The following is a 27,487-nucleotide window of genomic DNA, read 5'->3' on the forward strand; positions in this document are numbered from 1 at the left end:
CCCCCCCGCGACCCCGGAGCCGGAACCCGACGGCTGGCCGGGGCGCGGGAACCGCTGTCCCGGACCGAGAGGGAGCCTGGGCGCGGGGCGCCGGCGCGGGCGCGGGCGCGGGACGCTGGCCGCGGACCGAGGGAGGGGGCCGAGGGTGGGCGCCGTTCCCGCCCGCAGAGGGCAGGGGGCGCTGTCGCGCTGGAGAGTGGGAGACCGTGAGGCACGGCTTGGGGTTTGGGGGGGCGGTCAAGGCGGCGTCTGTCACCGCAGCTCTCCCTTCTTAACCACCCCAGCCACGTGCCCGCGGGGACCAAGCCGTTCAGTGGGAGCCGTCGGTGCCGTTGCCCTAACTTTGGTCTGGAATAATACACACCCCTCCGGCCAGAAATGGGGACTCGGGGTTCGAGGCAGGGTGGGGGGTTCTTGCAGCCCTACCCAGAGGGCCCGTGGGCCTCCGCGTCAAGTTTCTCTTTCAGTTTTCTAGCTGTCCCCCTCTGGGGAAGCCCCGGTGGGGCGAGGGGAGAGGAAGAGGGGGAGGGCACCTGACTTTCGAGAGCCCCTCCCCAAGCCTCCGCGGGTTCCTTGTTGGAGGGCAGACCGGCCTTCCCCTCCTCACCGTCTTTCTTCCCGCACAGGAAAGCTTGTCTGTGGGAGGGGAGGGGCCTGGCCTGACCGCGGTCCAGGGACGGGTGGGCATGGCAGGGCCAGAGACAGGCCCAGCCCTTGCCTCTGGCGTGGAGACGCCTCTGCAGCCCTCCGTTCGCCCTAGGTGAACGGACATGGCGGGCTGGATCCAAGCCCAGCAGCTGCAGGGAGATGCGCTGCGCCAGATGCAGGTGCTGTACGGGCAGCACTTCCCCATCGAGGTTCGGCACTACTTAGCGCATTGGATCGAGAGCCAGCCGTGGTAGGTGCTCCTCCCCTGCGCCATGCTCTGCGGGTCCCTACCACCCACCCAGGCCCCTTGACCTTTAGCTCTCCTCTTTGTGGTTTCGAGTGATTCTAGTCCCGTCTGTCCCTCCGTGCAGAAGGGGTGGTGTCCCTGGGAAAGGGGAACAGGGAAATGGGACCCTGGGAGGGGAGAGGGGGTGATTCTGGACTCTGATGCTTATGGAGTTGCTGGGAACAAGGCTTGTGGGTTGTGGAGTGCCCTTAGCCTGGAGCCTGGGATTTCCCAGTACCTCTTGGTGCCTGACCTCCCTGCCCAAGGAAGCACAACAGTAGGCTTCTCTCCTCTGCCCTGCCCCAAGGGATGCCATCGACCTGGACAATCCCCAGGACCGAGCCCAGGCCACCCAGCTCCTGGAGGGCCTGGTGCAGGAGCTGCAGAAGAAGGCGGAGCACCAAGTGGGGGAAGATGGGTTCTTACTGAAGATCAAGCTGGGGCACTATGCCACGCAGCTCCAGGTGGGTGTGAAGGCTGGGTCCTCAGCAGGGAAGCAGTGTCTGCCTTCTCTTTCCAGCCTCAGAACCCCTGGGTTTTTTCCTGGCCTGGTCACTGACTCACCATGTGACCCTGAGCTAATCGGCAACTTTTCTGCTCTTCAATTTCCCCCACCTCCTCTTTCTAAATCAGACCTGTCAGATTCCCTTACCATATGACAAAGCAAGGGGTAGGGTGTGTTTGTCCCCAAGAAGAGGAAGATGGGCATTCTAAACAGATCGAGCAAAAGGGATGGAGGTGGACTGAGTCCAAGTTCCTTTGCTGGCGAAAAGAAGACTGACAGCTCCTAGAAATGAGGGAATGAGTGAGCGGGGGAGGGGCAGAGAGAGAGGGAGACACAGAATCTGGAGCAGGCTCCAGGCTCTGAGCTGTCAGCACAGAGCCCCATGCAGGGCTCAAACCCATGAACTGTGAGATCATGACCTGAGCTGAAGTAGGACGCTTAAGCTGAACCGACTGAGCCACCCAGGCGCCCCCTCCTAGGACTCTTTTAAAGGTGGGAGGGCCGCTGAAGTCTGTAGTTGGGTAGGAGAGGAACAGAGTTGCCCTGGAGGCAAGAGCTGGATAAAGGAAGCTTTAATGAAGGATTTAGATGTAAGAGGTACCTTCTCCTTCACTGGGGGTCTAGGGGAGGAAGGGGGAGGAGTATAGAGGAGAGAGAAAGTTTCTGTGGAAGCAGGAAAAAGGTGTAGGTGATAAAGTAATCACAGTCAAGCATTTATTGGAAGTTAACTTGTATTTCTTAGAGAGCTCTTCTTAAATGCAAGCAGCAGGGTGCCAGGGAAATAAAAAGTCCATCCCAGAAGAGGGAGGAAACAGGAGAAAGCTGGAAGAGGAAAGCAAAATAGGAACCCAGGGCCAGGGGTATGGTAGAAAGTACATTGACCTTGGCATTGGATGCCGCAAGTCTTGAGTCATCTGCAACCCGTTTGCCTCTGGGCAAGTACTTAACCTCTCTGAGCATCAGTTTTCTCATCTGCAAAATGCGGATAATAGTTTCTGTGTGTGTCATACTGTCTATATAGTCAAAGGAGATGGCAGATTGGAAGTGCTTTGTAAACTGTGGGTTTCTAAACCAAATGTGAAGATCTGGGAGGGGAAATCGAGTCAAGGAGAGATAAAGATGTCTGTTGACGGCTCCTGAGGTTTCTCAGGGAAAGCCAAGGCAGAGGCTGGAGGAGAGGAAGGTGATGGGGAGCACGTGGCACTGTGATGGCATAGTGGGAGTGGCGGGTAGCCAGTGGTAACTGCCATTGGGTTCTTTCAGAACACATATGACCGCTGCCCCATGGAGCTGGTCCGCTGCATCCGGCATATTCTGTACAACGAACAGAGGCTGGTCCGAGAAGCCAACAATGTGAGTGTCCCATGGGTGTGGGGAGAGGAGCTGGGAAGTCCTTCCACACGCCTTTTTCTCTAGACACAACTGTGTGGGGTTTTTTTTTTTTTTATGTTTATTTTTGAGAGAGAGAGAGAGAGAGAGAGAACAGGGGAGGGGCAGAGATGGAGACCCAGAATGCAAAGCAGGCTCCAGGCTTTGAGCTGTCAACACAGAGCCCGACATGGGGCCCAAACTCACGGCCGATGAGATCACAACCTGAGCCGAAGTCAGACACTTAACCAACTGAGCCACCCAGGTGCTCCAACATGACTATGTTTTATAAACGCTGGCAAGACAGCACCAGGGAAATAAGGGACATGGACAAGTGTGAGAAGCAGCAGTGCATGTAGGTACAGTCCCTGGCTTCATGCCCCGGGTTGGCCACTTACTAGCAGTGTGACTTGAGCCTCTGTTTTTTCAATTATAAATGGGGTTAGTAATAGTATCTACCTTGTAGAGTTAGTGTCAGGATTAAATGAGATGCTGTGTGGGCCAGGGATAGACAGACCAGTGAAACAGAAGAGGAAGCCCTACACACACACACACACACACACACACACACACACACACCTGGAAATTCAACCCACGTTATAGATGGCATCACAAACCACAAGGGAAAAGATTTATCATTTTTTTTAATGTTTATTTTTGAGAAAGAGAGAGCATGAGCAGGGAAGGGGCAGAGAGAGAGTGGGGGACAGAGGATCTGAAGCAGGCTCTGCACTGACAGCAGAGAACCCGATCTTGCCTGAACGCAAGAACCATGAAATCATGACCTGAGCCAAAGTCAGATGTTCAACCGACTGAGCCACCCAGGTGCCCCAAGATTTGTCATTTAATAAATGGTGCTGGGGGTGGTGCTCCTGGGTGGCTCAGTTTGTTAACCGTCCAACTCTTGATTTCAGCGCAGGCCATGATCTCACAGGTTTGTGAGATCGAGCCTGGTGTTGGGCTCCGTGCTGACAGTGCAGTGCCTGCTTGGGATTTTCTCTCTCCCTCTCTCTCAGTGCCCCTCCCCTGGTCTCTCTCTCTCTCTCAAAAAGCAAATAAACATTAAAAAAAAAATGGTGCTGGGGTCAAAATTAGAAATGTTCTCTGGTGGTGCCTGGGAGGAGACATGTGACTGAGTTCTGTGCCAGAAGAGCTAACCCTGGCAAGTTCAGAGAGGCGAGGCCCAGAGAGGCAGAAAGGGCCTCACCCCCCAAACTCTGCAATCATGAAGGCATTGAACACCTGCTCGGACAACAGGGCAAACATTTTATTATCTGCAGTAAAGCCAGATGACTTTCACAAAATGACATCACTCGGTAAAGACCAGAGAATAGTGCCTGGAGCTTATTTATTTGTTGTGGCGGACACTGATTTCAGGAATTTTCCAGTTCATCCAGGACACATTTATGGAGGTCCTGGCTAGGACTAGAGAAACAGATGAAGGCCCAGTTCCCACCTAAAAGGAATTCAAGAAATGATAGATTCTCTAGGGGTAAGCTGGGTACTAAGGAGGCACATATGGAAAAAGTACCTAACTCTGACTGGGGCAGCCTGGCAGGGGGATGTCCTGAGGACAGGGACATCTAAGCTATGGGGGTGGGGGAGGGAAGGGAAAGAAGAAAGAGACAGGAGCAAAAGTAACAAAGTATACGTGTGGGCAGGAAGGCAGGAACCATCTTAACACATTTGAAGGATTGCAGGAACCCCCCCCCCCCCGCCCCGTCATCCTGGGGAGAAGGGGGCCACCTGGGGAACCCCAGTGAGTAAAGCCAGAGAAGAGGCAGAAGGCGGGTCACAGAGTCTTTTGGGAAAACTATTGTGTCCCTTATTGACTTATTGCCACCACAGAGCTATCTGTAAACATATGAATGAATTTAGCTCCAATTAAGAACTACCTGTCTATGTACAGGTGTTGTCATGGGCAGGGGGGAAATGATTCCTTCCCCCAACCATCAGGCTGTTCTTGAGAACCTTTGATTTTGGTTCCACCTACCCCTTGGGGATTTTGTGGTACACAAAACAGACAAGGTCCTAGCACCAGGGGAGCTTACATCCTAGTGCATGGGGGCAGACACGAAAGAAAGAAACACATCTAAAATCAAGACACTTTCAGATAAGAGTGGTGTTATTTTAAATTGGCCCATCAGGGAAAGTCACTCTGAAAGGGTGCCAGTTGAAATGCCCCCCTTGGGAAGCTTTGGTGCCAACATGTTCCAGAGTAATGGAACAACAAGTGCAAAGGCCCTGAAGCAGGAACGTGTTTGTGTATTTAGGAACAGAAAGTAGCCGGTGGGCTTGGGCAGCAGTGGAACTGGGAGTGGAGTAGGCAGAGGCTATCAGCTAGCGCAGTGGAGGCTGTGGAAGGAGTTTGAATTTTATTCTGCGAATAGTTTACTGGAAAGACCCTGAAAACCGTCTCCTCTCAGCCAGATGTTCAAGGAATAGATCAGACTAGGTCACCCACATGGCCAGATCCAAGAAAGTGTTATTGATACCTTCCCTGTAACTCCCCTCAGTTACAAGAATGTCTTGAGTGAGGACACAGATGATGTGTGTTCACACAGCTTTGTTCCCCACTGTGTCCCCAGCATCTCACATGGTCCATGGCATTGGATCAGTGAGTGAATGTGGAATGAGGGGTCATCATCACTGGTAGGAAAACCCCAGGTTTCCTGCTCCTGGGACATTCTGAGTTTTAGTCTCTCCAAAGAGAGTTTAGGTGGACCCTGTTTGGGCAAGTCTGGTGGAGGCCAGGACCACACTAGAAATTTCTCTGTGCTTTATGAAGTTGCCATAATCTGCCAGGTCACCTGGTTCCCTCCTTTCCAACTCCACACCAATTCAGGCAAACGACTATCCTTCCGACTCAAATTACCCTTACCTCTTACCCTAGATTTGAACTTTGCAGTCCGAAGTATTAGCGCTCCCCAGGGCCTGAGGTTTCCTGCCATCCTCACCGCCCAGCTCACTGCTGCCCACACTCTCCCCCTGATGTCCCCAGGGTAGTTCTCCAGCTGGGATCCTGGTGGACGCCATGTCCCAGAAACACCTCCAGATCAACCAGACGTTTGAGGAGCTGCGACTGGTCACACAGGACACAGAGAATGAGCTGAAGAAGCTGCAGCAGACTCAAGAGTACTTCATCATCCAGTATCAGGAGAGCCTGAGGATCCAGGGTGAGGCCAGGGCCGCCTGGGCGGTGTGTGTCATGAGGACAGGAGTGACAACCACTTTGTGAGCTCCTGCAGGGTTGGGGCAGTGTCAGCGTCTGTCTCCATAGAAACCTTACCCAAAGCTTTAGAGAAGTAATGGCCCCTGTGACTGAGCCCGTGCTATGGGCCAGGCTTCGGGCCAAGCCCTTTGCGTGCATTTTTCAATCCTACCTTTACAACAGCCCCAGGAAGTAGGTAGCTGTATTATCCCTATTTTGCAGATGATAAAACTGAGGTTCCAAGAGAACAAGTAATTTGGCCCAGATTGCTTATAAGTTGCAGAATTGGGGGTGCCTGGCTGGCTTAGTGGGAAGAGCGCGCGACTCTGAATCTCAGGGTTATGAGTTTGAGCCCCATGTTGGCTGTAGACTCTACTTAAATAAATAAACTAAAAAAAAAAAATAATAACAAGTTGCAGAACTGGATCTCAATTACAGATATGTCATGAAATCCCTGCACTTTACTAAATAATATTCTCTCCCTAATTGTCGGTATTCAGTGACTACCTCAGTGAATGAATGAATATGGACAAAGTGTTTCCCATTCAGGGGAGGACTTAAGTTGGGAGTCTCCTTGTTGAACCAGGCTGGGGACAGGCAGAACTCCAGAAATGCCCTTTCTTGAGCCTCCCTGATAGGAGATGGAGCTGGAGGGAAGAGATTACAGTGGAAAATTCTCCTGTCTCCTAGGGCTGTAGTTTGCCAACGGCTGTCATGATAAGCATGTGGGGAAACAAAATTTAACTCAGAGCCAATTAACTTCTGGTATAATTTGAGAAGACTTGAGACAGGGCCCATCTTCCCCCAATTCCAGACTGACCCCAGAGCTGTTCCATCCCAACCTAGCGAGAATAGGAAAGTATCAAGTGGCCTTTGCTTTTGTTCCTCTTTCTGTACCTTCTTAAGATAAAACCTTAGGTCATTGACTTTAGACCTTTCTTCTTTTCTGATAGGTATATTTAGAGCTTTAAATTTCCCTCTAAGCAATGCTTTAGCTACATCTCATGATTTTAGATACGCCGTACATTCATAATTATTCAGTTTGAAGTATTTTCTCTATTTTTCTAAGAGATTTTATTTTTAAGTAATGTCTACACCCGACGTGGGGCTCAAACTCACAACCTCAAGATCAAGAGTCACATGCTCCACTAACTGAGCCAGCCAGATGCCCAGTTTGAAATATTTTCTAATTTCTTTTCTGAATAATTATTTTACCCACACATTATTTAGAAGTGTATTGTCTCTTAGAAGTATGTATTTGGGGTTCCTTTTCTAGATGTCATATCATTGATTTCATTTGCTTTTTATCATTGAATTCCACGATTGTCAGAGAACATACTCTGTATGATGTCAATTCTTTTAAATTTAACGAGACTTGTTTTATGGCACAGCTTATACTCTAGCTTGGTGAACGTCTCTTTTGGGCTTCAAAAGAATGTATGTCTCACAGGTTGTTTCATTTAAAAGTAGCAATTTTAGGGGCGTCTGGGTGGCTCAATCCTTAAGCATCTGGCTCTTGGTTTCCGCTCAAGGTTCCTGAGTTCAAGCCCCACCAAGCTGATAGTGTGGAACCTGGGATTCTCTCTCTCCTTTACTTCCTGTCCCTCCCCTGCGCACCTGTGCTCTTTCTCTTTCTCTCTCTCAAAATAAGTAAACTTAAAAAATATATTATATTTAATATTAGTGGACTAAACACCTCATTTAAAAGCAGAGATTGTCAGAAAGCACATGAAAGCAAGACTCAACTATGCTATCTACATTTTAAATTTTAATTAAAAAATTATTTTAAGATTTTTTTTTTTTAATTTTTAAGTATTTTCTGTACCCAACATGGGGTTTGAACTCACAACCCCAAGATCAAGAGTCACATACTGTACCCACTGACCCATCCAGGTGTTCCTACATTAAAATGTTTTTGTTTTTTTTTTTTAATTTTTTTTTCAACGTTTTTATTTATTTTTTTTTGGCACAGAGAGAGACAGAGCATGAATGGGGGAGGGGCAGAGAGAGAGGGAGACACAGAATCGGAAACAGGCTCCAGGCTCTGAGCCATCAGCCCAGAGCCTGACGCGGGGCTCGAACTCCCGGAGCGCGAGATCGTGACCTGGCTGAAGTCGGACACTTAACCAACTGCGCCACCCAGGCGCCCCTACATTAAAATGTTTTAAATGTTTATTTATTTTTGAGAGAGAGACAGAGAGACAGAACACAAGCAGGGCAGGGACAGAGAGAGAGGGAGACAGAATCTGAAGCAGGCTCCAGGCTCTGAGCTGTCAGCACAGAACCTGACATGGGGTTCGAGCTCACAGACTGGGAGATCATGACCTGAGCGGAAGTTGGCCACTTAACCAACTGAGCCACCCAGGTGCCCCTTAAATTAAAAAAAAAAAAAACCACGTATAAAGATATTCTGTGCCAAAATAGAATAAGAAGTCTAGGGTGGTCATATTAATACCTCACAAAGTGTACTTCAAGACAAAAAGTATTATCAGAGATGAAGAAGGACACTTAATAATTATTAAGGTATTAAAAAGATAATAAATTTCTATGCATCTAATAACAAAGCTTCAAAATACACAAAGAAAAACTATTTAAAAACTATTCAAGCTCTCCTCCTTTCCTTGCCCTGTTAGTTTTTTCAATACTCTGGGTTCCTCAACAGATTGCCTAAATCAAAGTAGATGTTGAGTAAAAGTTGGTGGGATGATTCTAGCATGTTTTCTTCCATCTGAATCCATCTCAGACTGATGCAAGAGAAAGGGTGGCCCTCTTCCTAGATTAGGGAATGGGAGAATTCAGGCTATTAGTTCTACCCAAAGCCTTTGACTGGTTGATAGTACTTCCAACCCTATTCTTGGGTTTTCTGTTTCCTATTTATGGATTTGGGTTTGATTCTGGTTTGGGTTTGTACCCATCATGCCATGTCAGTTCAGTCTCATGTATCAAGTTCACCCATCAGAAACACAGACTATCGATCTATTTGTGCAAGGGGAGGCTCAGCTCCCTCCAGTGGAGCAGACAATTGCCTCGTGTCTGCTGGCCTCCCTCCCAGAAGCTTCTGCAAAGTGCCAGGAGAGACCTAAGTGAGTCACCTGCATAGGGAGGTTGGGCCCAGGTGTGGGGCTCACCACCACCTCCCTGGGGGTGGGGCCAGGATTTCCGAGGTGGCTCCAGACTGCTCTGCTGTGTTCCAGGCCTGGACAGTATTCTTCTCTCTCAGTCCCCGAGAGTGGACTCCAAACCGTATTTCCAGTTGTCTTCTAACTCTGGGCTTTTCCTGACTGTTAGAGTTGCTTTAGTCTGTGTGTCCCAGCTTGTGTGTCCATGAGGCAGGACATAGGTCCATGTGAGAGTGCCCTCAGCGGCCTGCCAGGAACTTGCCCAAGACGTGCTGATGCTCACCTCCTCTTGACTCAGGCCCAAGTAAGGACACTGGAATATTCTTTTTTTAAAAAATTAGATAGACCCCACACCCAACATGGAGCTTGAACTCACAACCCTGAGATCAAGAGTTGCATGCTGTATGGACTGAGCCAGCCAGGCACCCCGACACTGGGATGTTCAAATAGGTGATCGGCAAGGCGTAATAACCCCAGCATTTAGGATAGTGGTTACCTTTGGAGGCAGGGACGGATGTGCAAGCAGGGAAGGATGTACAGGGAGTTTTCAACGTGGAAATGTTTGATTTCTTTTTTTTTTTTTTTATGTTTTGTTTATATTTGTGAGAGAGAGAGAGCATGCATGTGCATGCAAGCAGGGATGGGGCAGAGAGAGGGGGGCAGAGTTTCCAAAGTGGGCTCTGTGCTGACAGCAGACAGCCCGATGTGGGGCTAGAACTCACAAACCGTGAGATCAAGACCTGAGCCAAAGTCAAACGTTTAAATGACTGAGCCACCCAGGCACCCCGAGAAATGTTTGATTTCTTTAAGCCGGGTTACTGAAAGACAGGTGTTCTTGCATCATTCTTTCTGCCTTCCTTGGGTCTTGAGAATTTCATAATAGATGTTTTGTAAGAGGGTACTGAGGCCTCACCGACTCCCCTTTCCTGCCATGGATGAGCTTCCCAGCAGCTAGTGTGGAGAGAATCTGCCTCCCTCTCTGGCACCCTTGGGTGCTAGAACCTTCCCTGTCCTGAGAGGATCTTGCTGCTTTCGTGTTGCCAGTGGGCCCTGGACATTCTGTCTCCCCGTCTCCCTCGCCTTTTCCCTTTCGCCCCTTCTCTCCCTCTCCCTCTCCCGCCCGCTCCCTCCCCCTCCCCCCCCCCCCCCCCCCCCCCCCCCCCCATCTCTCCCTCTCTGTCTCCTTCCAGTTGGTCAGCTGAGCTCAGGGTGACCCACCCTGGACAAACAAACACGTTAGGCACCTCCCAGCACCTAGAGAAATGCCTTCTTCCCTAGGAGAGACTGCTGTGCTCCCGGGGATGGGACAAAGCTGGAGATGGGACAAAGCCAGCAGGCAGGGGCTGCCCTGAGGGGGCTCTGATGTGTGGGGTGGGGCTGAGCGGCTACTGGTCTCTGTCACCCTTTAAGCCTGCCCTGGGACCCCCTGACCAGTAAGGACACGCTCATCCCTGCAGCGTGTGCGTGCCGGGCAGTTCCTTGAACGTGTTCTGTGTTCCCACATATTTAATCCTCAGCCACCCACCGAAGCAGGGGCCAGGATTCTCCCATTTTGCACATGGGCAAACTGAGGCACAGAAGCGTGATGCACGAGTTCACCCAGTTAGTAAACGGTGAGGGCACACATCAAACCAGGCAGTGAGGCTCCAAGCTGGACCCCGTGTGGCGTGAGGAGGTCTGGGCAGCCAGCTGTGTAGACTGAGGTGGGACGGGAGGCCGTGGGGCAGGGTCCTCCTCAGCTATACCCTCAGGTTTCCACCTACACACCCCCAGGAGGGGAGATCAAAGGCGAGAGGCCAGAGACCAGAGCCTGCTCATCTCTGGCACCCTTGGCTGCCGGAAGCCCAGCTTGCCATCGGTCAGATGTGTCCCTTGAGGGTCTGGCCTCCAGAACAGGTGTGTGCGTTCCCCTGGGCTTCCTGCAGGAAGCTGGGAGATGATGGTCATGGGTGTCCTGTCCCCTCCTCTAGCTCAGTTTGCCCAGCTGGCCCAGCTGAATCCGCAGGAGCGCCTGAGCCGGGAGACGGCCCTCCAGCAGAAGCAGGTGTCCCTGGAGGCCTGGCTGCAGCGGGAGGCCCAGACGCTGCAGCAGTACCGTGTGGTGAGTGGGATCCGCGTCCTCTCCTCCCAAGCCTTGAGGTGCACATCCCAAGGGGCGCGGGGAAGCCGAGAGAGGGCTAGAGCCAGGAAGAGAGCAGGACCCAGCAGAGCTGGAGGCCAGATCGTTCTCTCCCGTGGGGGGCATGTGGGCAGAGCAGGTTGGGAAGAGGGGAAGGCCTGGGCCTGGGGCCTGGTCCCTGGCCCCCAGCCCTGCCTCCCGAGGCCTGCAGTTGGGCGTGTTCTCCCCACTTGCCTTCAGGAGCTGGCCGAGAAGCACCAGAAGACCTTGCAGCTGCTGCGGAAGCAGCAGACCATCATTCTGGATGATGAACTGATCCAGTGGAAGCGGCGGCAGCAGCTGGCGGGGAACGGAGGGCCCCCCGAGGGCAGCCTGGATGTGCTGCAGTCCTGGTAATGGTGTGTGGGGGGTGGCGGGGGGCAGGAGGGGGCGGCAGGGGCTGGGAGTGGTGCAACCAGCTGCTCGTGGTGCCTCCTGCGTTTCCATGAGCAGCCGGCTCCCTCTGTCCTGCGGCAAGACTTAGTTCGCTAGGGGTTCTGGTTCCTGATGCGGACTTTGGGGCCCCCGTCTGTGCCCCCTGCCCAGAAAGGGAGTCACCGTGCTGGGGAGTGGGGCAGGGCTGGGTGTGCAGAGTGACGCTCGGGCCGATTGGACCCACTTCAGGCTTGCTGCCTCTGTGTATTTCTCTGTGTTTCTGGAAGGCGGGCGCTCTGCTCTGCTCCGCTCCGTGGCCGGGAGTGGCGGCTTAGGCGCAAAGCCTTCCTGGGTGAGGCTGGAGCTGGGTCTTGGGGCTTTCTCCTCGGACTGGAGCCTCCCAGCCTCGAGCCGGGGGGATGGCGTGATGCCATTGTCCTCCCGTTGGCCTGGGGCTCCCGTGCAGGTGCGAGAAGTTGGCCGAGATCATCTGGCAGAACCGGCAGCAGATCCGCAGAGCTGAGCACCTCTGCCAGCAGCTGCCCATCCCTGGCCCAGTGGAGGAGATGCTAGCTGAGGTCAATGCCACCATCACAGACATCATCTCAGCCCTGGTGACCAGGTAATTCCTGCCTCGGGCCACACCCAGCCCCCGTGCGGTTGGCACGGGGGAGGCAGGCGGTGCTTTGCTGATGGTGGGGGTGGGGGTGGGTGGGCTCTTGCTTGAGTCCTTGTCTCTGTTTGCCTCGGGTCCCCGTCCCCGCTCTGTCCTCAGTTGCTTTAGCTGCTTGCTGTTGACCTTGCCCAGTTTCTGTTGTGGACACCATGTGGACTGCCCTTGTCCCCCGCAGCCCATGCCAGCTGCTGAGTCGTTTCACTGCCTCCCCTCCAGCCATCTCCTCTGACTCTCAGTGGCCTCCCTGGGAACAGGGGCGGTGCCATGTGCCTTCATTTGCCTGCTGAGCCCCGGCAGCCTCCCTCCACAGGGGAACCAGACCCTGTGCCCTGAGCCGGCATCATGTCTGGTGTGGTCACTTGTGTCCCCGCAGCACATTCATCATCGAGAAGCAGCCCCCTCAGGTCCTGAAGACCCAGACCAAGTTTGCAGCGACGGTGCGCCTGCTGGTGGGCGGGAAGCTGAACGTGCACATGAACCCCCCCCAGGTGAAGGCCACCATCATCAGTGAGCAGCAGGCCAAGTCACTGCTCAAGAATGAGAACACCCGCAAGTACGTGTGACCCCTTCCCTGCCTTCCCCTCCCCAGGTTCCGGACTGGGATCTCAGATCTACTCTACAGCTAGGGTCCTGGACATTGGGGACAGCCTCCCTCACTGCAGCCATGGACCAGTGTCTCTCCAGTTCATCCCGTCTGTCCTGTTGTATACTTTGTTCTGCTTTGACATATAGTAGGTCAACGTGGGTTGCCCTGTTGGGTTGTTCAAGTTCTTGGGCTGATCACTGGGACGTAGCTGCAATCCGTGCAGAGTTTGGCTCTGTGGTCACCCAAGCCAGCAGAGCAGGCCTCAGTCATGAGAAATGTAGTGCGTTGGACAGGAGAGATGTAGGGCTCTGTGGAAGTGAGATTGGTAGTTGTGGGGCAGAATGATAGTCTCTGGACGCAGGACCAGTGAGGGTGGCTAGTGAGAGAGTGTGGAGAGAGGAGAGGGAATACCTTCAGACACAGAGAACATGGGCCTTGTCTGGAAGGAGAGCATAGAGCAGGTCGGCACGGCTGGAGAACCTGGAGTCCAGGGATGAGGGCCTGCCCCCCACAAAGGATTCAGGGAATGAATGAACTGACGAATGAATGAATGAGGGAGTGAATGAGTCAAGTGGGAGACCTGGTCCCGTGCGTTGAATGTCTATTGTGGGTTCTGGGAATGGGATGATAAAGAAAGCGAAGAGGTTCTCACTCTCTTAGAGCTTACAGTTTGGCTGGGGAGGGAGATAGTTATATGCTTTTCGAAATACGGTGATGTCAAAATGTGATAGATTCTCGAAAGATAATGAAAACAGAATGATATCATAGTGTCTGGATAGATGTGCCATCACCACTCGGGTGGCCAAGGAAGGCCTTTCTGAGGAGATGTTTGAGTTGAGACCTAAACCAGAAGGTCAAGTGTTTCTGGGCAACGGGAAGAGCAGGTGCACAAGTCTCGAGGTAGCAACAAGTTTGCATGTTCAGCAAACAGACAGGCAGCATGGCTCGGTCCTGAGTGAGGGGAGAGGAACCCACTGAGGCCAGGGAGCTGGGCAGAGTTTGACCATGACCATGGGGATCCTTGTGGGCTATGGTCATGGTTGTTGGTTTTTTTTGTTTTTTTGTTTGTTTGTTTTTTAGAGAGAGAGGGCAGAGAGAGGGAGAGAGAGAAGCAGGGCTCGCCCAAAGCGGGGCTCGAGCTTACCTGATGCAGGGCTTGAACTCACCAACCCTGAGATCGTGACCTGAGCCCATCTGATGCTTAACCAATTGAGCCAGTGAGGCGCCTCTGTTCTTTTTTTTTTTTTTTTTTTTTTTAATGTTTATTTTGAAAAAGACAGAGTGCACGAGTTGGGGAAGGGCAGAGAGAGAGAGAGAGAGAGAGAGAGAGAATCCCGTGCAGGCTCTGCACTGTCAGCACAGAGCCCGATTCTGGGCTCGATCTCACGAACTGTGAGATCATGACCTGAGCCGAAACCAAGAGTTGGATGCTTACCCGACTGAGTCACCCAGGTGTCCCATGGTTTTTATTTTAAGTGCACTAGAAGCTGCCAGAGGGCCCTGAAGACCCCCACGTCAGTTCCAACGCTGAGGGAATTTTTAACCTAATGACAGAGACCCAGACTTTGGGTAGACTTTGGAGACTTTGCTGTACCCTCAGGTTAATGAGGAAGTAAGCCCGAGACACGGCGAGGAACACTCTCAGGGGATGGGGCAGGGGCTGCTGGCAGGGCTTTCTGGCATGAACATCTGGCTGAGGGAGCGCACAGAGCCGTGCTCCTGGCCTGGGGCCCATGTGGCAATGGGGCTCCCCTGTCCTTCACAGCGACTACAGTGGAGAGATCCTGAACAACTGCTGTGTGATGGAATACCACCAAGCCACCGGCACCCTGAGTGCGCACTTCAGGAACATGGTGAGGACAGGGCCTGAGCCCTGGAGGGAGGGTCTGCCCAGGGCTGAGTCCTCATAACCAGCCGCTTCCTCCTTGTCCCCCTCTGACCTCCCACTCTGCAGTCACTAAAGAGAATTAAGCGTGCTGACCGGAGGGGCGCAGAGTCTGTGACGGAGGAGAAGTTCACAGTCCTGTTTGAGTCTCAGTTCAGTGTCGGCAGCAATGAGCTTGTGTTCCAAGTAAAGGTGAGGCCCCGCTTCTGCCAACCCCCTCGGGTCACCCAGAAAGGTGAAGACCCACCTGAGGCCACCTGGCTGGTTTGGGGAAAGCCAGAGAGCTCTGGATCCTCACACGGTCACGGACCATTTAGCCGTGAGGCTGTCAGAAAGCCTGCTCGCTAGGTTATAAGCTGGCACCAGCCAACAGAACTTAGGCCATGGACCAAGAAGAAATGTGTTCTGGGTTTTTTTGTTTGTTTGTTTTTGCTTTGGTTTTGTTGGGAGGGCCTGTGGGTGGGATTGTGGGTGAGGAGCGAGGGCCGGGAGTCTTGCCTACGTGAGGGCAAGGTGGTGGTCGTGTGCCTTCTACGTTCACTCCTTTGCCATAGACTCTGTCCCTTCCCGTGGTTGTCATCGTTCATGGCAGCCAGGACCACAACGCTACCGCCACTGTGCTGTGGGACAACGCCTTCGCCGAGCCGGTGAGTACTCGTGGGACCGCCACTTCTGCCCCCTCCGGGCCCTAGGAGTCTCCCTGCATCAGTCCCAACCACTTGGGCCCTGCTGGGTGGTCCCCTGCCAACCCCAGGGCCACACCAGAGCTGAGTTGAGGTGACGGGCAGCTGGAGTGAGTGCACTGCCCGTGGCCTGTCCTCGGCTCCATCTGGGCTCCCGGGACTTGGGACTGGGATCTCCCGGGTCTGTGAGCATACTCAGCCTTTGGGCTCTGGTCTCTGATCTTCCTTTGGCTTGTGTTTTGGGTCCCTGATCTGTCCCGGACGCCTGGTCTGGGTCTCTATCACTGCGTGACTAGCCCTTCTGCCTTTCTTTTGCTCGTGTTTGTGTCGCCTTTTCCGAGTCAGTCTCAGTCCCTTCTTGCATCTCGTGGTATCTGTGTATCTGAGTGTGTTTGTGTAAGTATTTCCTACGCCTTCAGTCTGCCTTTTCTTCTCTCCCTCGCAGGGCAGGGTGCCATTTGCCGTGCCCGACAAAGTGCTGTGGCCGCAGCTGTGTGAGGCGCTCAACATGAAATTCAAGGCCGAAGTGCAGAGCAACCGGGGCCTGACCAAGGAGAACCTCGTGTTCCTGGCACAGAAACTGTTCAACAGCAGCAGCAGCCACCTTGAAGACTATAATGGCATGTCCGTGTCCTGGTCCCAGTTCAACAGGGTGAGGGACGCGCCACCAGGCTGGGACCAGTCTTTCCCCACCTCACAGACAGGTTACTGGCTTTGGCCAGCACCCCATCCTTCACCCCCAACTGCCCTCTCCTACAACCGGGAGAGACGAGGGCTAGTACCCCAAGGAACAGAGGCAGGGCAGCAAGAAAAACGCACTCAGCTCTGAGAGCCAAAGCAGAAGGATGGAAGGAGCTGGGGGGCTGGGAGTCAGGATCCTTGAGTCCCTGTCCTAGATATGTTAACTAAGTGGCCAGGCCTTTCCCTTCTCTGTGCCTCAGTTTCCCCATCTAAACCTTTGGGCAGAAATGACTTCGGAGGTCTTGCCCAGCTTGGACAATTCTAGGCACCTCCTACCCGCACCCCTGCGTCTGAAAGGCAAGAGGCAGTTTCCCCTCTCGTCCCTAAGCTACGGGTTGGGGGCCATGTCCATTTATGGACCGCTGGAGTGCTGGGCAGGTAGGATGAGGAACTGGGAGAGGGTATTTGTGAGGACAAGAGGGCACTGTTTCCTGGGCCACCTGTGACAGCGGGGCCACATACCCTGACTTGGGGTATCCTGGGGGCTCTCAGGAGAACTTGCCGGGCTGGAACTACACCTTCTGGCAGTGGTTCGATGGGGTCATGGAGGTGCTGAAGAAGCATCACAAGCCTCATTGGAATGACGGGTGAGAAGCGGAGGGGCCTGGGGGTTGGGAGGGCATGGGCTCAGGGGACACGGGCTGCTGGCCCGGGAGTGACACTGTATGCTCCGTATTTCTAGGGCCATCCTAGGTTTTGTGAATAAGCAACAGGCCCATGACCTGCTCATCAACAAACCCGATGGAACCTTTTTATTGCGCTTTAGCGACTCTGAAATCGGGGGCATCACCATTGCCTGGAAGTTTGACTCTCGTGAGTGCCCTACTTTGCCCACACTCCAGCCCAGGAGCCCTGACGACCATTTCCTTGCTCCCCATTCTCCACCAGGCCTGCATCCTTGGAGGGTTCCCCAGGGGAAAGATCAAAACAGACCTCAAAGTAGAAGAGTGTTGCTCAGAAATACATTCCCTTTCTACTGTTTTCCATTGCGGAGAACCTAAGATCACTGGCCCCATAGCCTCTGGAGTTGCCAGGGGACTTCTTCAGCAGTTCTGAGTTCTCCCTTCTCTGCCCTGCCCTAGTCTTGCTGGTATCGACTTGCTTGGTTTGCCGGGTAGAATGTTCTTGCGGTCACTTACTCGCCTTATGCCCAGGAGCACAAGACAAGGGGGAGGGTCGCAGAGCAGGCTAGTAAAGGCCCAAATGTCCCTGCAAGTCAGATCTCAAACCCCATCACCCTGACCCTCCTCTTGAGGGTGGTGAGTGGTGGGAACGAGCTTGTCCTTTTCACAGCTGACCGCAACCTTTGGAACCTGAAGCCGTTCACCACGCGGGACTTCTCCATCCGGTCCCTGGCTGACCGGCTGGGGGACCTGAGCTATCTCATCTATGTGTTTCCCGACCGACCCAAGGATGAGGTCTTCTCCAAGTATTACACCCCTGTGCTCGGTGCGTCCTGCCCTGATATTCCCGAGCCCTTCCTCAGCCTGTGGACAGAGCTCTCGGGGGCCTAGGCAGCCGTGACTCCTCACAAGAAGCCAGGGGCCATTTCCCCCAGGGGGGCTGGGCCCATGGTTTGGTGCCGAGCACGTGGAGAGGGTATCGGGGCTCACAACTGAAGAGGGCAAACAAAGCTTCTGACCCGGCTTTCTCCCCAGCTGGGTGGATTCTCACGTCTGCACCCCTGAAGGAGGAGGCTGCCCCACTGGCAAAGGAAGGGGGGGGGATAATCATACCACAGATAGTGCACAACTCCCATCTTAATCAGCTGCTCTCACAGCTCCCCACCCTCAAACCTACCTGTAAGGGGAGAGTAGGAAGCAAAATGGACAGGTTTTTCTCCTGCAACCTGTCCCCAGTCCACTGTTGGGTTTGCTGCTTTGTGTTGATTCAGTTTCCTCGACAGGGGTGGGACGGGGAGAGAGAAAGCAAAGGACCAGAAAAGGGAGCAGGAGAAGGGATGAGATGGAAGCCAGAGTTCTGGGTGGCTGTCAGGCTGGGTCCACCAGCAGGTGTTTATGGGAGTCTGTGGGAAATCTAACCCCCGCTGAGGCCCCCCAGTGGTGCGGGTGGGAGACCGACTTCATGGGGTAGGTTCCCCTTCCTGGGAGCGCCCAGACACTTTGGTTCTCATCACCCCCCCCCCTCCCGCCACTCCCCCCACCCCGGCAGCTAAAGCGGTGGACGGATACGTGAAGCCACAGATCAAGCAAGTGGTCCCTGAGTAAGTGTCCAGGGTCCAGCCCTGGTCTCCTGCTGCCTCCTCTCTCTTCCCCCCCCCCCCGGTTCCCCTCACCGTTCACTGCTGCCCCTCCCGCTCACGGGCCCGGTGGGGCCCAGCACCCCCTGGCCCTCTGAAACCTGGCTCGGCCCTGGAGAGGGAACTGAGCTTAGTCTCAATGGGACCAGGACCCAGGACCCCACTCCCGCAGCCGGAGCCCCAGGCCCAGGGGGCGCTTTGTGCTTCCACACCCCAAAGAGATGTAAACATGCCCCCTGAGCCCTCCCCAAGTCAGCCGCTGCCCTGAGGTCACTGAGGCTTCTCCTGTTCCTCCTGCAGGTTTGTGAATGCGTCTACAGACTCTGCCGGGGCCAGCGCCACCTACGTGGACCAGGCCCCCTCCCCAGCCGTGTGCCCCCAGGCTCATTATAACATGTACCCACAGAAGTAGGTTGTGTTCTCTGGGGCTCCGCAGGGAGGAGCTGGGGCTGGGGCTGTGTTCTCTGGGGCTCAGGCTGGGCCCCGGGGGGCTGGTGGACAAAGGGACCCAGAGCTCCTGTAGGTCTGAGACCACCCAGGCCAGGCACCAGCATATGCCCCGGTACAGGGAGGGAGATCAGCTGGTAAAAAGCATAGAGCATAAGCTGTATATAGCAAGGTCCTCACTCCTGGTGCTGACTAGCTGTGTGACCTTGGGAAAATTATTGAACCTCCCAGATGCTCTGTTTCCTCATCTTTAAAATGGGGGCAAGAATACCTTTCACATGGGATTGGGGTCAGGATTGAGGTAAAGCATTTAGCTCAGGTGAGGCTGTTGTAAGGACGGCTACAGACGGGATGGTTGTTCTTAGGAGTTGAGTGTTAACAGGGTATTAATTGCTTCTCTCTGGAGTTCCCAAGGTAGAGAATTAATTCTCTTCTGGGCTGTGGGTGGCCCCAGCTGGATGTCTAGGTACCTGGGAGATACCAGCTACAGTGGGATGATGGCCGTAGGCTTGAGGGTCACAAAGACTGCAGTGCCAATCCTGACTCTGTTTGCCAGCCAGGGGGCCCTGAGCAAGTTTCCTACCCTGGTCGAGCCTCAGTTTTCCCCTCTGTAAAGTGGACTAAATACCCATCTGACAGGTGGCTAAGGATTGGGGCAACGTGGTTAAAAGGCCACTGTAGACAGCCTATGACTGAATGGAATGGCGTTGTGGTGGGCAGAACTCCCTGACCCAACCGCCTCGTTGTGCAGAGGAGGAGAGGGACAGGGACGGGGAGATGAACTCTCTGAGCCCACTCAATGAGCCAACGAAAGTTGAGACTAGTGCTTGAGTGTCTCCCGGTGAGCCAGTGACTGACGTTTTCAACTCGGAAATGGTGGTGGTGTCCAGCCAGAGCCGGTCCTATTCCCATGAGGCTGTGGTCTGAGCGGGGAGCGGGCCAGGGCCTGTGACGCATGCCAGCTCCCTCCGACCTCCCGCTCTCTCTCTCTCTCTCTACCAGCCCTGACCCCGTCCTTGACCAGGATGGAGAATTTGACCTGGATGAGACCATGGATGTAGCCAGGCATGTGGAGGAACTCTTACGCCGCCCGATGGACGGTCTGGACCCCCGCCTCTCCCCGCCTGCTGGTCTTTTCACCTCTGCCCGAGGCTCGCTCTCGTGAATGCTTGAATCCCCCACTTCTCTTTGGGAACAACGCTCAGTGTGAGGGGTTCATATGAATTGTGATGTTAACATTGCTGTGCATACTGATGCCTCTGCTGGCAGCACATGTGCAGGTGTGTGTGTGCACGGGCGCACGAGGTGGGCCTGCCTTGCCCTTGCCCTCTGGGTACGTGGTTGCGGCGGCACCACCACCTTTCTCTTCAGATCAAGGCATCCCAACAGCCCGCCGGGCCCATCTCTGTTGTGGAAGGGGGCTCAGCTTCCTCTGCTCAATGCAGGCAAACCTATTCCGCCGCCGGGGCCTTTACTGCCTAGCAGCTGTTTGAATGAAATTAGTCAAGAAGGGGCACGGAAACAGGTAACTGCCTCTAAGCTTAAGTTTTGCTCCTGAGTTAGAAGCTTTGCCTCCCAAATGCGCGCATACGCTGTTACGTACGTGCATCTGTTCTCATGCACGTGTGTTGGTCTATTGATTCTTTCGCTCGGGAGGCTGGGGTTCAATTTTGTGTAATATTTTATACTTCACATAATGAATATGGACTCGAGACTTTTTGTGAATGGAGAGCTTATCTAGACCACGGCCCTCACACAGCGCAGATGGGTCATTTGAGCCTGGGTCTGTCAGAGCTGCTCTGAGTATGTAGCTTCTTAGCCTCCTGGCGTCCAGCCAGGGGACTTGGGCGTCCCATCTGTGGTGCTGTTGCCCGGTTCTGCTATCTCTTTTCAACCGCTATCCCCTCCCACGCACCCGGCCCCAACCTTCTTTCCCCGACTGTCTGCAACCTTGGTTGCGGGAGAGGTGGGAGAGGGGCGGGGACTGGTCTAGGCCATGGCGGGCAAACAGGGGGCCAGGGACTTTGCAGGGTGGATCCCCTCCCCTCCCGGAAAAAGCTGCAGCAAGAGACAGCCGCAGACCAGCCGCACGCTGCCTGCCTGTGGAGCCTGGAGTGAGGGGTAAAAGCTGATCTCGTTCCCCCTCTGCCTGGAACACAGTTGCAGAACGTTGAGGTCTGAGAAGACCTTGCTCCCAACCTCACGAGCTCCTCCCTCTGGGGCAGCAGGTGGCGGAAGGTCGAGTCTCAGGTTTAAACATCTCTGAAGGAAGGTGGGGACGAGAAGAGGGATTCTTGTGTACTTTGTACATAGGCCACCAGTGTTTTTGAGTAAAGTATTTTTTTCATAAATTTGCTGGTGTGGCTCTTAGTTGGGCAGCCTTGGGTAGTGTGGGGGGCGGTCACTGGAGCCAGTTATTTTCTTCCCTCCCCCGTGGCTGATGCCGTACCCTGCACTCTGCTCCCTTTTCTGTGTGTCAAGGGTGCCCACCACCCCTGGAACGCCGTCTGTGCTTCTCAGGAGACGAAACTAGGGTTTGAGGCCTGGGGAAAGGTGGGGCAGGAATTCTGGGGTGGAGGCAAAAACCGTGCTTGGGGCTCGCCTAATCAGCTGCTGCTATAAGCAATCCTGAAGTCTTTGGCCCAGGGCCAGGCCAGTGCCAGGGGCAGCAGAGAACCTCACCGTGTTCCCTTCTCCCCGGGCCTCTTCCCGAACACCAGCAGGTGGCACCATCCCGTTGCCACCAGCGTTTTTCAACCGGCCAACCGGGAGGGAAGGAAGTTGGGCCAGGAGGATGGTCTCCCCATTTGGACCCCCTGGCACGCTGCCGGTCCAGGGGAGGTCACTGAGGCCCTTGGGGGAGCGGGCTGGGGAGCCAGGACCTGCTGGTGAGGTTTCTTCACAGCTCAAAGCAAGGGAAGAGGGGTTTGCAGCCTGCCCGAAGGAGGCGCAGGGGCCCAGCAAGGGGGCTGGCGGGGGTGAGGAGGCAGGGAAAGCAGCCGCTAATCTCCCCTTCCATCTCTGCAGGGGGAGGCGGCTGGCTGCTATCTCACCCAGCGGCGGTCTCCATGGCACTCGGCACAAGGGGAGGGGGTGGGGAGACAGCCGAGTGGGCGCGTTGATGTCTGTGAATTATCACCACCGGCTGCCACGCCGTCGGAGGCAGCCAGTTAAGTGCTTACGTCCATCCCCACTGAGAGAACTGAAGAGAAAGTGATAATGGAACAACTGTGGAGGGGAGGCCCTGGGTGGGGTGGGAGTATCTACACCCCAAGCCCCCTTTGGTAGCTTATCTGACCCCAGGCAGGTTGGTGCAGCTTGCAAAGGCCTGAGGAGAGAGTGGGGGGAAGGAAGAGGGAGCAGGGAGGCCTCCGCGGAGACCTTTGTGCAGAAAGAGTACAAACCTGGCTCCTCCCGTCACCCCTTTACCTGGAAGCTGCCGGCCGACCTGAGATGGGGGTGGCACCGTGCCCCAGAGCTGGGCCCCAGGGCGTGGGCTAAGGTAGCAGCCTGGGAGCAGGGGCAACCTGGGAGCAGGCTCGGCCTAGGTGTGAGGCCCCCCCAGAACTCAGGCAGGGGAAGGGGACTCGCCAGCAGCCAGAGGCAGCGCTGCCACGCCCTCAGACAGTTCCTATATAACTTTTATTTCTGGAAGTTAAAGTAGATACAGCAATATACAAAACAAAAACAAAAAAACTCCACAATAATATAAATTTTTACACTATGAAGTATACATTGGAATTTGACGCAGTGACCAGGCCAGTGGCATACAAACCACCGCGCCGGCAGGTTGAGCCATCTATGGGAACCCCTTGGCTGGGCGGGGGACGGGCAGGGGGAGACAGTGGAGAGAGAGTGGGCAGGTCCTGGAGGGCTCCGTTCTTTTAGGGAGGGGCCAGTCTCTGCCCCTCTCAGAACTCTCGCTACTATCAGAGTTAAAACCTGATACACATGCTACCTCAAAGCCATGAACGTTACAATATCTGCTCCAGGGGAGCCTGGATCCTTGCCCCAGGTCCCTCTGATCTAAATCTCTCAATTTCTGAGTTAAGCTTATTATAAACTGAAGAGTGTTGCTGGAGAAGGGAGAGCTCTGTACTACCTCCCAACTGTTTCTAGGCAGGACGACAGGGATGGCCGAGCGCAACCTGTTTGTCTTGGAGAGAAGGTCCTCATCCCCTTAATTCTGAAACTGGTGAGTGTGGGTAAAACAAATAGCGCTCCACAGAAACTCTGACCGACTGAGATAAGGTGGTCTGGGACCACCCAAGCTAGTCGGGCCTCTGGATTGGGGCGGGGGGGGGGGTGGACCAAATATCAGAGACCATGAAGTGTTTCGAAATGCACAGTAAATGGGAGCTGTTCTCCCTCATCCGCGGGGCCTCAATGGGGAGGAGATGGTCACCAGCACTGGGGGGAGGCCGAGGTGCACACCCTCACACGAGGGACAGACTTCGAGCTTATCACTAAGCCTTTGCCAATGGGTTAACCACGTGAAGTGATTAAAGGTGCCTCGGGAAACCACCAAGAAACCAGGATAAAAACCATATTCCCTGAGCTCAACTAGACCCTTGGCTGGGGCCCCACAGTCTGAGTCATGTTCGATCTCTAACTCTCACCTTCTTATTCCAGGATTCCTAAAGCAAACAGGACAAGGGGGCCTTCAGATACTGGAAGGAGCCATACACAAGGGGGGTCAGGTGGAGAAGGAGGAAGGAAGGATCATCCCATCCCTTATAAGGCACCCACAGGAACAACCCGGGCTCTGGAACAGGAGCACAAGTCCAGGCAGACGGGGGACAGGTTGTAAGCACTCCTCTGCGCAGCCTTACCTACTAACAGGCCGACACATTAAAGGGGAAAATAAAAACTTTGTTTATTAAAAAAAGTCTAGAATGTTTCGGTTGTCCTTCAACCTTCCTATGTCAAAACCAAAGGCCAAGCCACAGCTTCAGATGTCTTTTAAAGAGCTGGATCTGAAGCCCATTTCCGGATTTCTATAAATTATCAGCCTGAAGAAAGCTGAATGCCTAAAGCACCAAGAAGGCTACTGACTGAGTTTTCTTAAATACAGAAAAGGCTATGCCGATACAGTGTTTTTTTTGCCCTTGAAAAAAAAAATTTTTTTTTTTTTTTTTTTAATTTAAAAAGAAACCTCGGGGCTGTGAAAGTCCTATCTTCTATTTGGATGTTAGCAAGGTTAAAAGTGCAATGTCAGCAGTAGCACAGCTACAGGCAGCCTGTGGCGGCCGCTCGCAGGAGCAGGCGGAGGGCTGTGCGGGCACCGGGAGGCACTTGTCTAACAACGCAAGCTGCTGAGAAAGGAGGGTGGGGGAGCAAGAAAAGACAAGAACGTTTCCTTTCTCCCCCTCTTGCCACCCCTTCCGCATCCCCTGATGGCGGTCTCAGAGAACACGTTTCTTATTTGCATTTAGGTCAAAGCGTATCACTCACATTCATTCATTTCTCTATTGTGAAAAGTGCCCAGGTCGCTCAAAGGTAGCAGGAGTAGGAGATTTAAAAAAACAAAAACAGTGCTCGCTTCGGCAGCACATATACTAAAAAAACAAAAACAAAAACAGAACCAAAACAAAACAAAAAACCCAACAAAACAAACAAAATCTGGAAGCACAGAGTTAGAGGAGTTTCAGACGATCTGGGGGTTGGCTGTTTAAGGGGTGGTGGGACACAGGGAGGTGCCTCCGTCATCTCTGTCTGCAGCCTCAGCCCGCCGCTCCTCACATTGGGGAGGTGGCGCACTCCGAGGTCAACTCCATGTCGAACGTGAGGGATTCTGGGGGGGAAGACCGGGAGAGCCAGTTCAGTTGCCTGAGCCCCAACAGCTGGCAGGGCACCCCCGTCCCCCGCCCGAGCCCTTCAAAGGACAGAGGCTCAGCCCACGGCCAAGACAGGGTCGGATCGTCCAGATTTACACTCCTCCCTACAAAGTCTTGCCTTCTGGAAGGGCTCAGTCCCCTTCTTCCCTTAACTCGTTCCCAACTGTCCACATGTAAAGAAGATCTAAGGCTGTCCCGTTGAATGTGGCCGCCTGGAAACACAGGTGGCTACCGAGCATCAAAATATGGCCAGTCCCAGTCGAGGTGGGTGTAGCTGTGAAACACCTAGCACGTTTCAGAGACTTAGCACAAAAACAAAAATCTCATCAACGTTTTCTTACGTGTTAAAACGCTAGCGTTTGGGATTTATTGGGTTACAGAAAATGTATCATTAACGTTAACCTCCCTTGTTTCTTTTCACTGGTTTTAATATGGTTATTAAAAAAGTCGCACTTACGTGCGTGGTGCACGTTTGGTTTCCAAGGGACAGCGCGGCTCTAGGACCTCCCTCTACCGGTCTGCGTGGCCAGCTCTGGGCTCTGTGCGTGGGACCGTGGGCCCGGCACACAAAGGGGGCACACTTCCCTCCCAAGGACAAGGTCTGTCGACCAAATACTCACCAAACTGCCCTCCTGCTGAGGGTTCAGCACCTTCACCATTATTTCCAAACTGCATCAATGAATCTAAAGTGCGGGGGGACATCGGCAGGTCAATGGTATTGCTGCAGGTCGTTCTGTAGGAAATGGGGAGCAGCAGGAGGGGAAAGGGCCGGGTTGACAAGACACAATGGAGAAAAAAAAAAAAAAGAACAAAACACACACACACAAGCCATCAAACTCTGGTCTCCAACAGAAAAATAAAAAGCTCAAGCTTTTTAAACACACAGGGTCACTCTGAGTACTACGCGTAGCCCAGGGCATTCCAGCCCCTCTCAGGGTAGCTCTCACCCAGTGTCCTACTCCCGGGATAACTGAGGACACCGGAAATGAAGGCCAAATTTAGAAGGGAAGCCACTTACGGTGTCACACAGATAAACTTGGTCTTCAGGTATGGGGCAGCACCTGGGAAGAAGAAAAGTGGGGCTTACTATGGTGACCCCACTGTGGGTAGAGGGCAGGTGGAAGCCGGCCGCCTCATCAGGGCAGACGTGCCCCTCCCTCCATCCTCGAGCAGAGATCGTTTTGAACCTGTCTCCCCTCAGGGCTGCCCCCTCCACCACTATGTACTATCTGACGTTCTAGGTGCTTGCAGCTGGGTAGTTCAGTTCTTGCTGCTACGCTTTCCAGAGCCGCAGAGACTTCTGAGCACACACCCTTGTCCCACCTGAGCCTAGACCAATGCCACCTTTGTGTGTTCATTCTCTCCCTAGATGATGTGAACATTTAACTGCCTGTGTGTGGTCTGAGGATCGTATCCTGGCCTGGTCGACTCTCTTAGGTAACTTCTCTGCATGCAGGAACGGAGCCTATGCAGTCTGGGCTCCAACACCCCCGTCCTGCTGGGACACCAAAGTCACCAAGTCTTGAAGAGAATATGCAGATTGCTAATGCAGTTCCAAGGCCCAGGGTCACACCTTCCACTCCTATGCCACTGATCTGCCTCTCCCACATTTTTAGGTGAGTATAGGAGTAACCCCCCAGTTGGGTAACTACACCGCACAAAAAGCGGCTGCTTTATAAAGGGAGGCTGGCTGGTATTGCAGCACCGTCGACTCTGGGCTGGAAAACAGGAGGCCAAGGCCTCATTATGTCTTCGGCAGCTAGGAGACCTGGAGCAAAGCACTTTCTACACCAAGAGGGAGGCGGAAGAGGGAGGCATCCATCTCCGTCATTTGTAATTCTTGTTCCATACTTAGAAATGTGAGGACTGGAATAAATGAATTTTAGGTGCTCAATGTTTACACCAAGAGGTCCAGGAGACTTGGAGATACTGGCACGACATCTGGGAGAGTCAGGTGAACAAATCACTTGGGGGGCATGGGGCCCGGTGGGTGGGCCAAGAGAAGCACAGTTAAAAAGTTTGAGGTTTATAGACAGACCAAGGGATCAGAAAGTATGGTGACAATCTGAGAAAAGGCATTGTCAGGGGTCGCTGGACTGCCAACCAAGGTTATTTTTGGCCAAGAAATAGATTCATACGGTGCAGAATCCAAAGATGTACCCAGGCAGGGTTCTGGTGTCTTCTAAATCCACTGTGGTGCAGACCTGAGGGGAGCTGACATCTCAGACAGAAAAGGATTTAGTTCCCCAGTGATCAAGGTAGCTGAGAAAACTAGCTTCAGCCTCAGATTCAGCAAGAGCAGAAGCAAAGGAGAAACAGGACTAAACGCCGAGCTCTGGCTGTGTACAAAGTTGTACATATACTTCATCCAATTTGTAAGGTAAGGGGGTTGTCATTTCTAAAAAGGGACTCTCGGGGCGCCTGGGTGGCGCAGTCGGTTAAGCGTCCGACTTCAGCCAGGTCACGATCTCGCGGTCCGTGAGTTCGAGCCCCGCGTCGGGCTCTGGGCTGATGGCTCGGAGCCTGGAGCCTGTTTCCGATTCTGTGTCTCCCTCTCTCTCTGCCCCTCCCCCGTTCATGCTCTGTCTCTCTCTGTCCCAAAAATAAATAAAAAACGTTGAAAAAAAAATTTTTAAAAAGGGACTCTCTCCCTCAAGCCATCGGGAAATACTGTGTGGGGTCTGGTGGAGAAGTAAGGAGGA

The 27,487-nt window shown here is 53.7% G+C and overlaps 2 protein-coding genes across 9 annotated transcripts in view; one reads left to right on the forward strand and one right to left on the reverse strand.

The window, feature by feature from the left end:
• The first annotated feature begins 733 nt into the window (after window positions 1–733).
• Window positions 734–23,841, forward strand: LOC121045023 (signal transducer and activator of transcription 5A). 4 transcript variants are annotated; one of them, XM_040497593.1, is made up of 20 exons: window positions 735–898; window positions 1,242–1,398; window positions 2,703–2,792; window positions 5,809–5,983; window positions 11,108–11,238; window positions 11,497–11,648; window positions 12,137–12,292; window positions 12,720–12,899; window positions 14,698–14,785; window positions 14,887–15,009; window positions 15,372–15,464; window positions 15,946–16,152; window positions 16,734–16,828; window positions 16,924–17,054; window positions 17,535–17,690; window positions 18,414–18,465; window positions 18,802–18,909; window positions 19,951–20,048; window positions 23,068–23,143; window positions 23,581–23,841. In XM_040497593.1, the coding sequence occupies exons 1-19, from the start codon at window positions 771–773 to the stop codon at window positions 23,130–23,132; spliced, it is 2,385 nt and encodes a 794-aa protein (XP_040353527.1). In that variant the 5' UTR covers window positions 735–770; the 3' UTR covers window positions 23,133–23,143; window positions 23,581–23,841. The 4 variants fall into 4 exon arrangements, with proteins under 4 accessions (XP_040353528.1, XP_040353530.1, XP_040353529.1 ...); XM_040497594.1 differs by lacking the exons at window positions 18,414–18,465; window positions 18,802–18,909; window positions 19,951–20,048 and having other exon boundaries at window positions 734–898; XM_040497596.1 differs by lacking the exons at window positions 18,414–18,465; window positions 18,802–18,909; window positions 23,581–23,841 and having other exon boundaries at window positions 734–898.
• A 730-nt stretch (window positions 23,842–24,571) lies between these two features.
• STAT3 (signal transducer and activator of transcription 3) overlaps window positions 24,572–27,487 on the reverse strand; it is a 68,765-nt gene continuing 65,849 nt past the window's right edge. For 3 of the 5 annotated variants that reach the window (XM_040497597.1, XM_040497598.1, XM_040497599.1), the window contains 3 exons: window positions 25,804–25,846; window positions 25,406–25,518; window positions 24,572–24,742 (listed from right to left, as the gene is read on the reverse strand). In XM_040497597.1, coding sequence (XP_040353531.1) covers window positions 24,687–24,742; window positions 25,406–25,518; window positions 25,804–25,846 — 212 coding nt within the window. In that variant the 3' untranslated portion in view covers window positions 24,572–24,686. The remainder of the gene's footprint in view (window positions 24,743–25,405; window positions 25,519–25,803; window positions 25,847–27,487) is intronic. The other 2 variants (XM_040497601.1, XM_040497600.1) reach the window with 1 other exon arrangement.

The sequence above is a fragment of the Herpailurus yagouaroundi genome, unplaced genomic scaffold, assembly GCF_014898765.1.
Source record: "Herpailurus yagouaroundi ecotype Mexico unplaced genomic scaffold, PumYag 189, whole genome shotgun sequence".
NCBI classification, from domain to species: domain Eukaryota; kingdom Metazoa; phylum Chordata; class Mammalia; order Carnivora; family Felidae; genus Herpailurus; species Herpailurus yagouaroundi.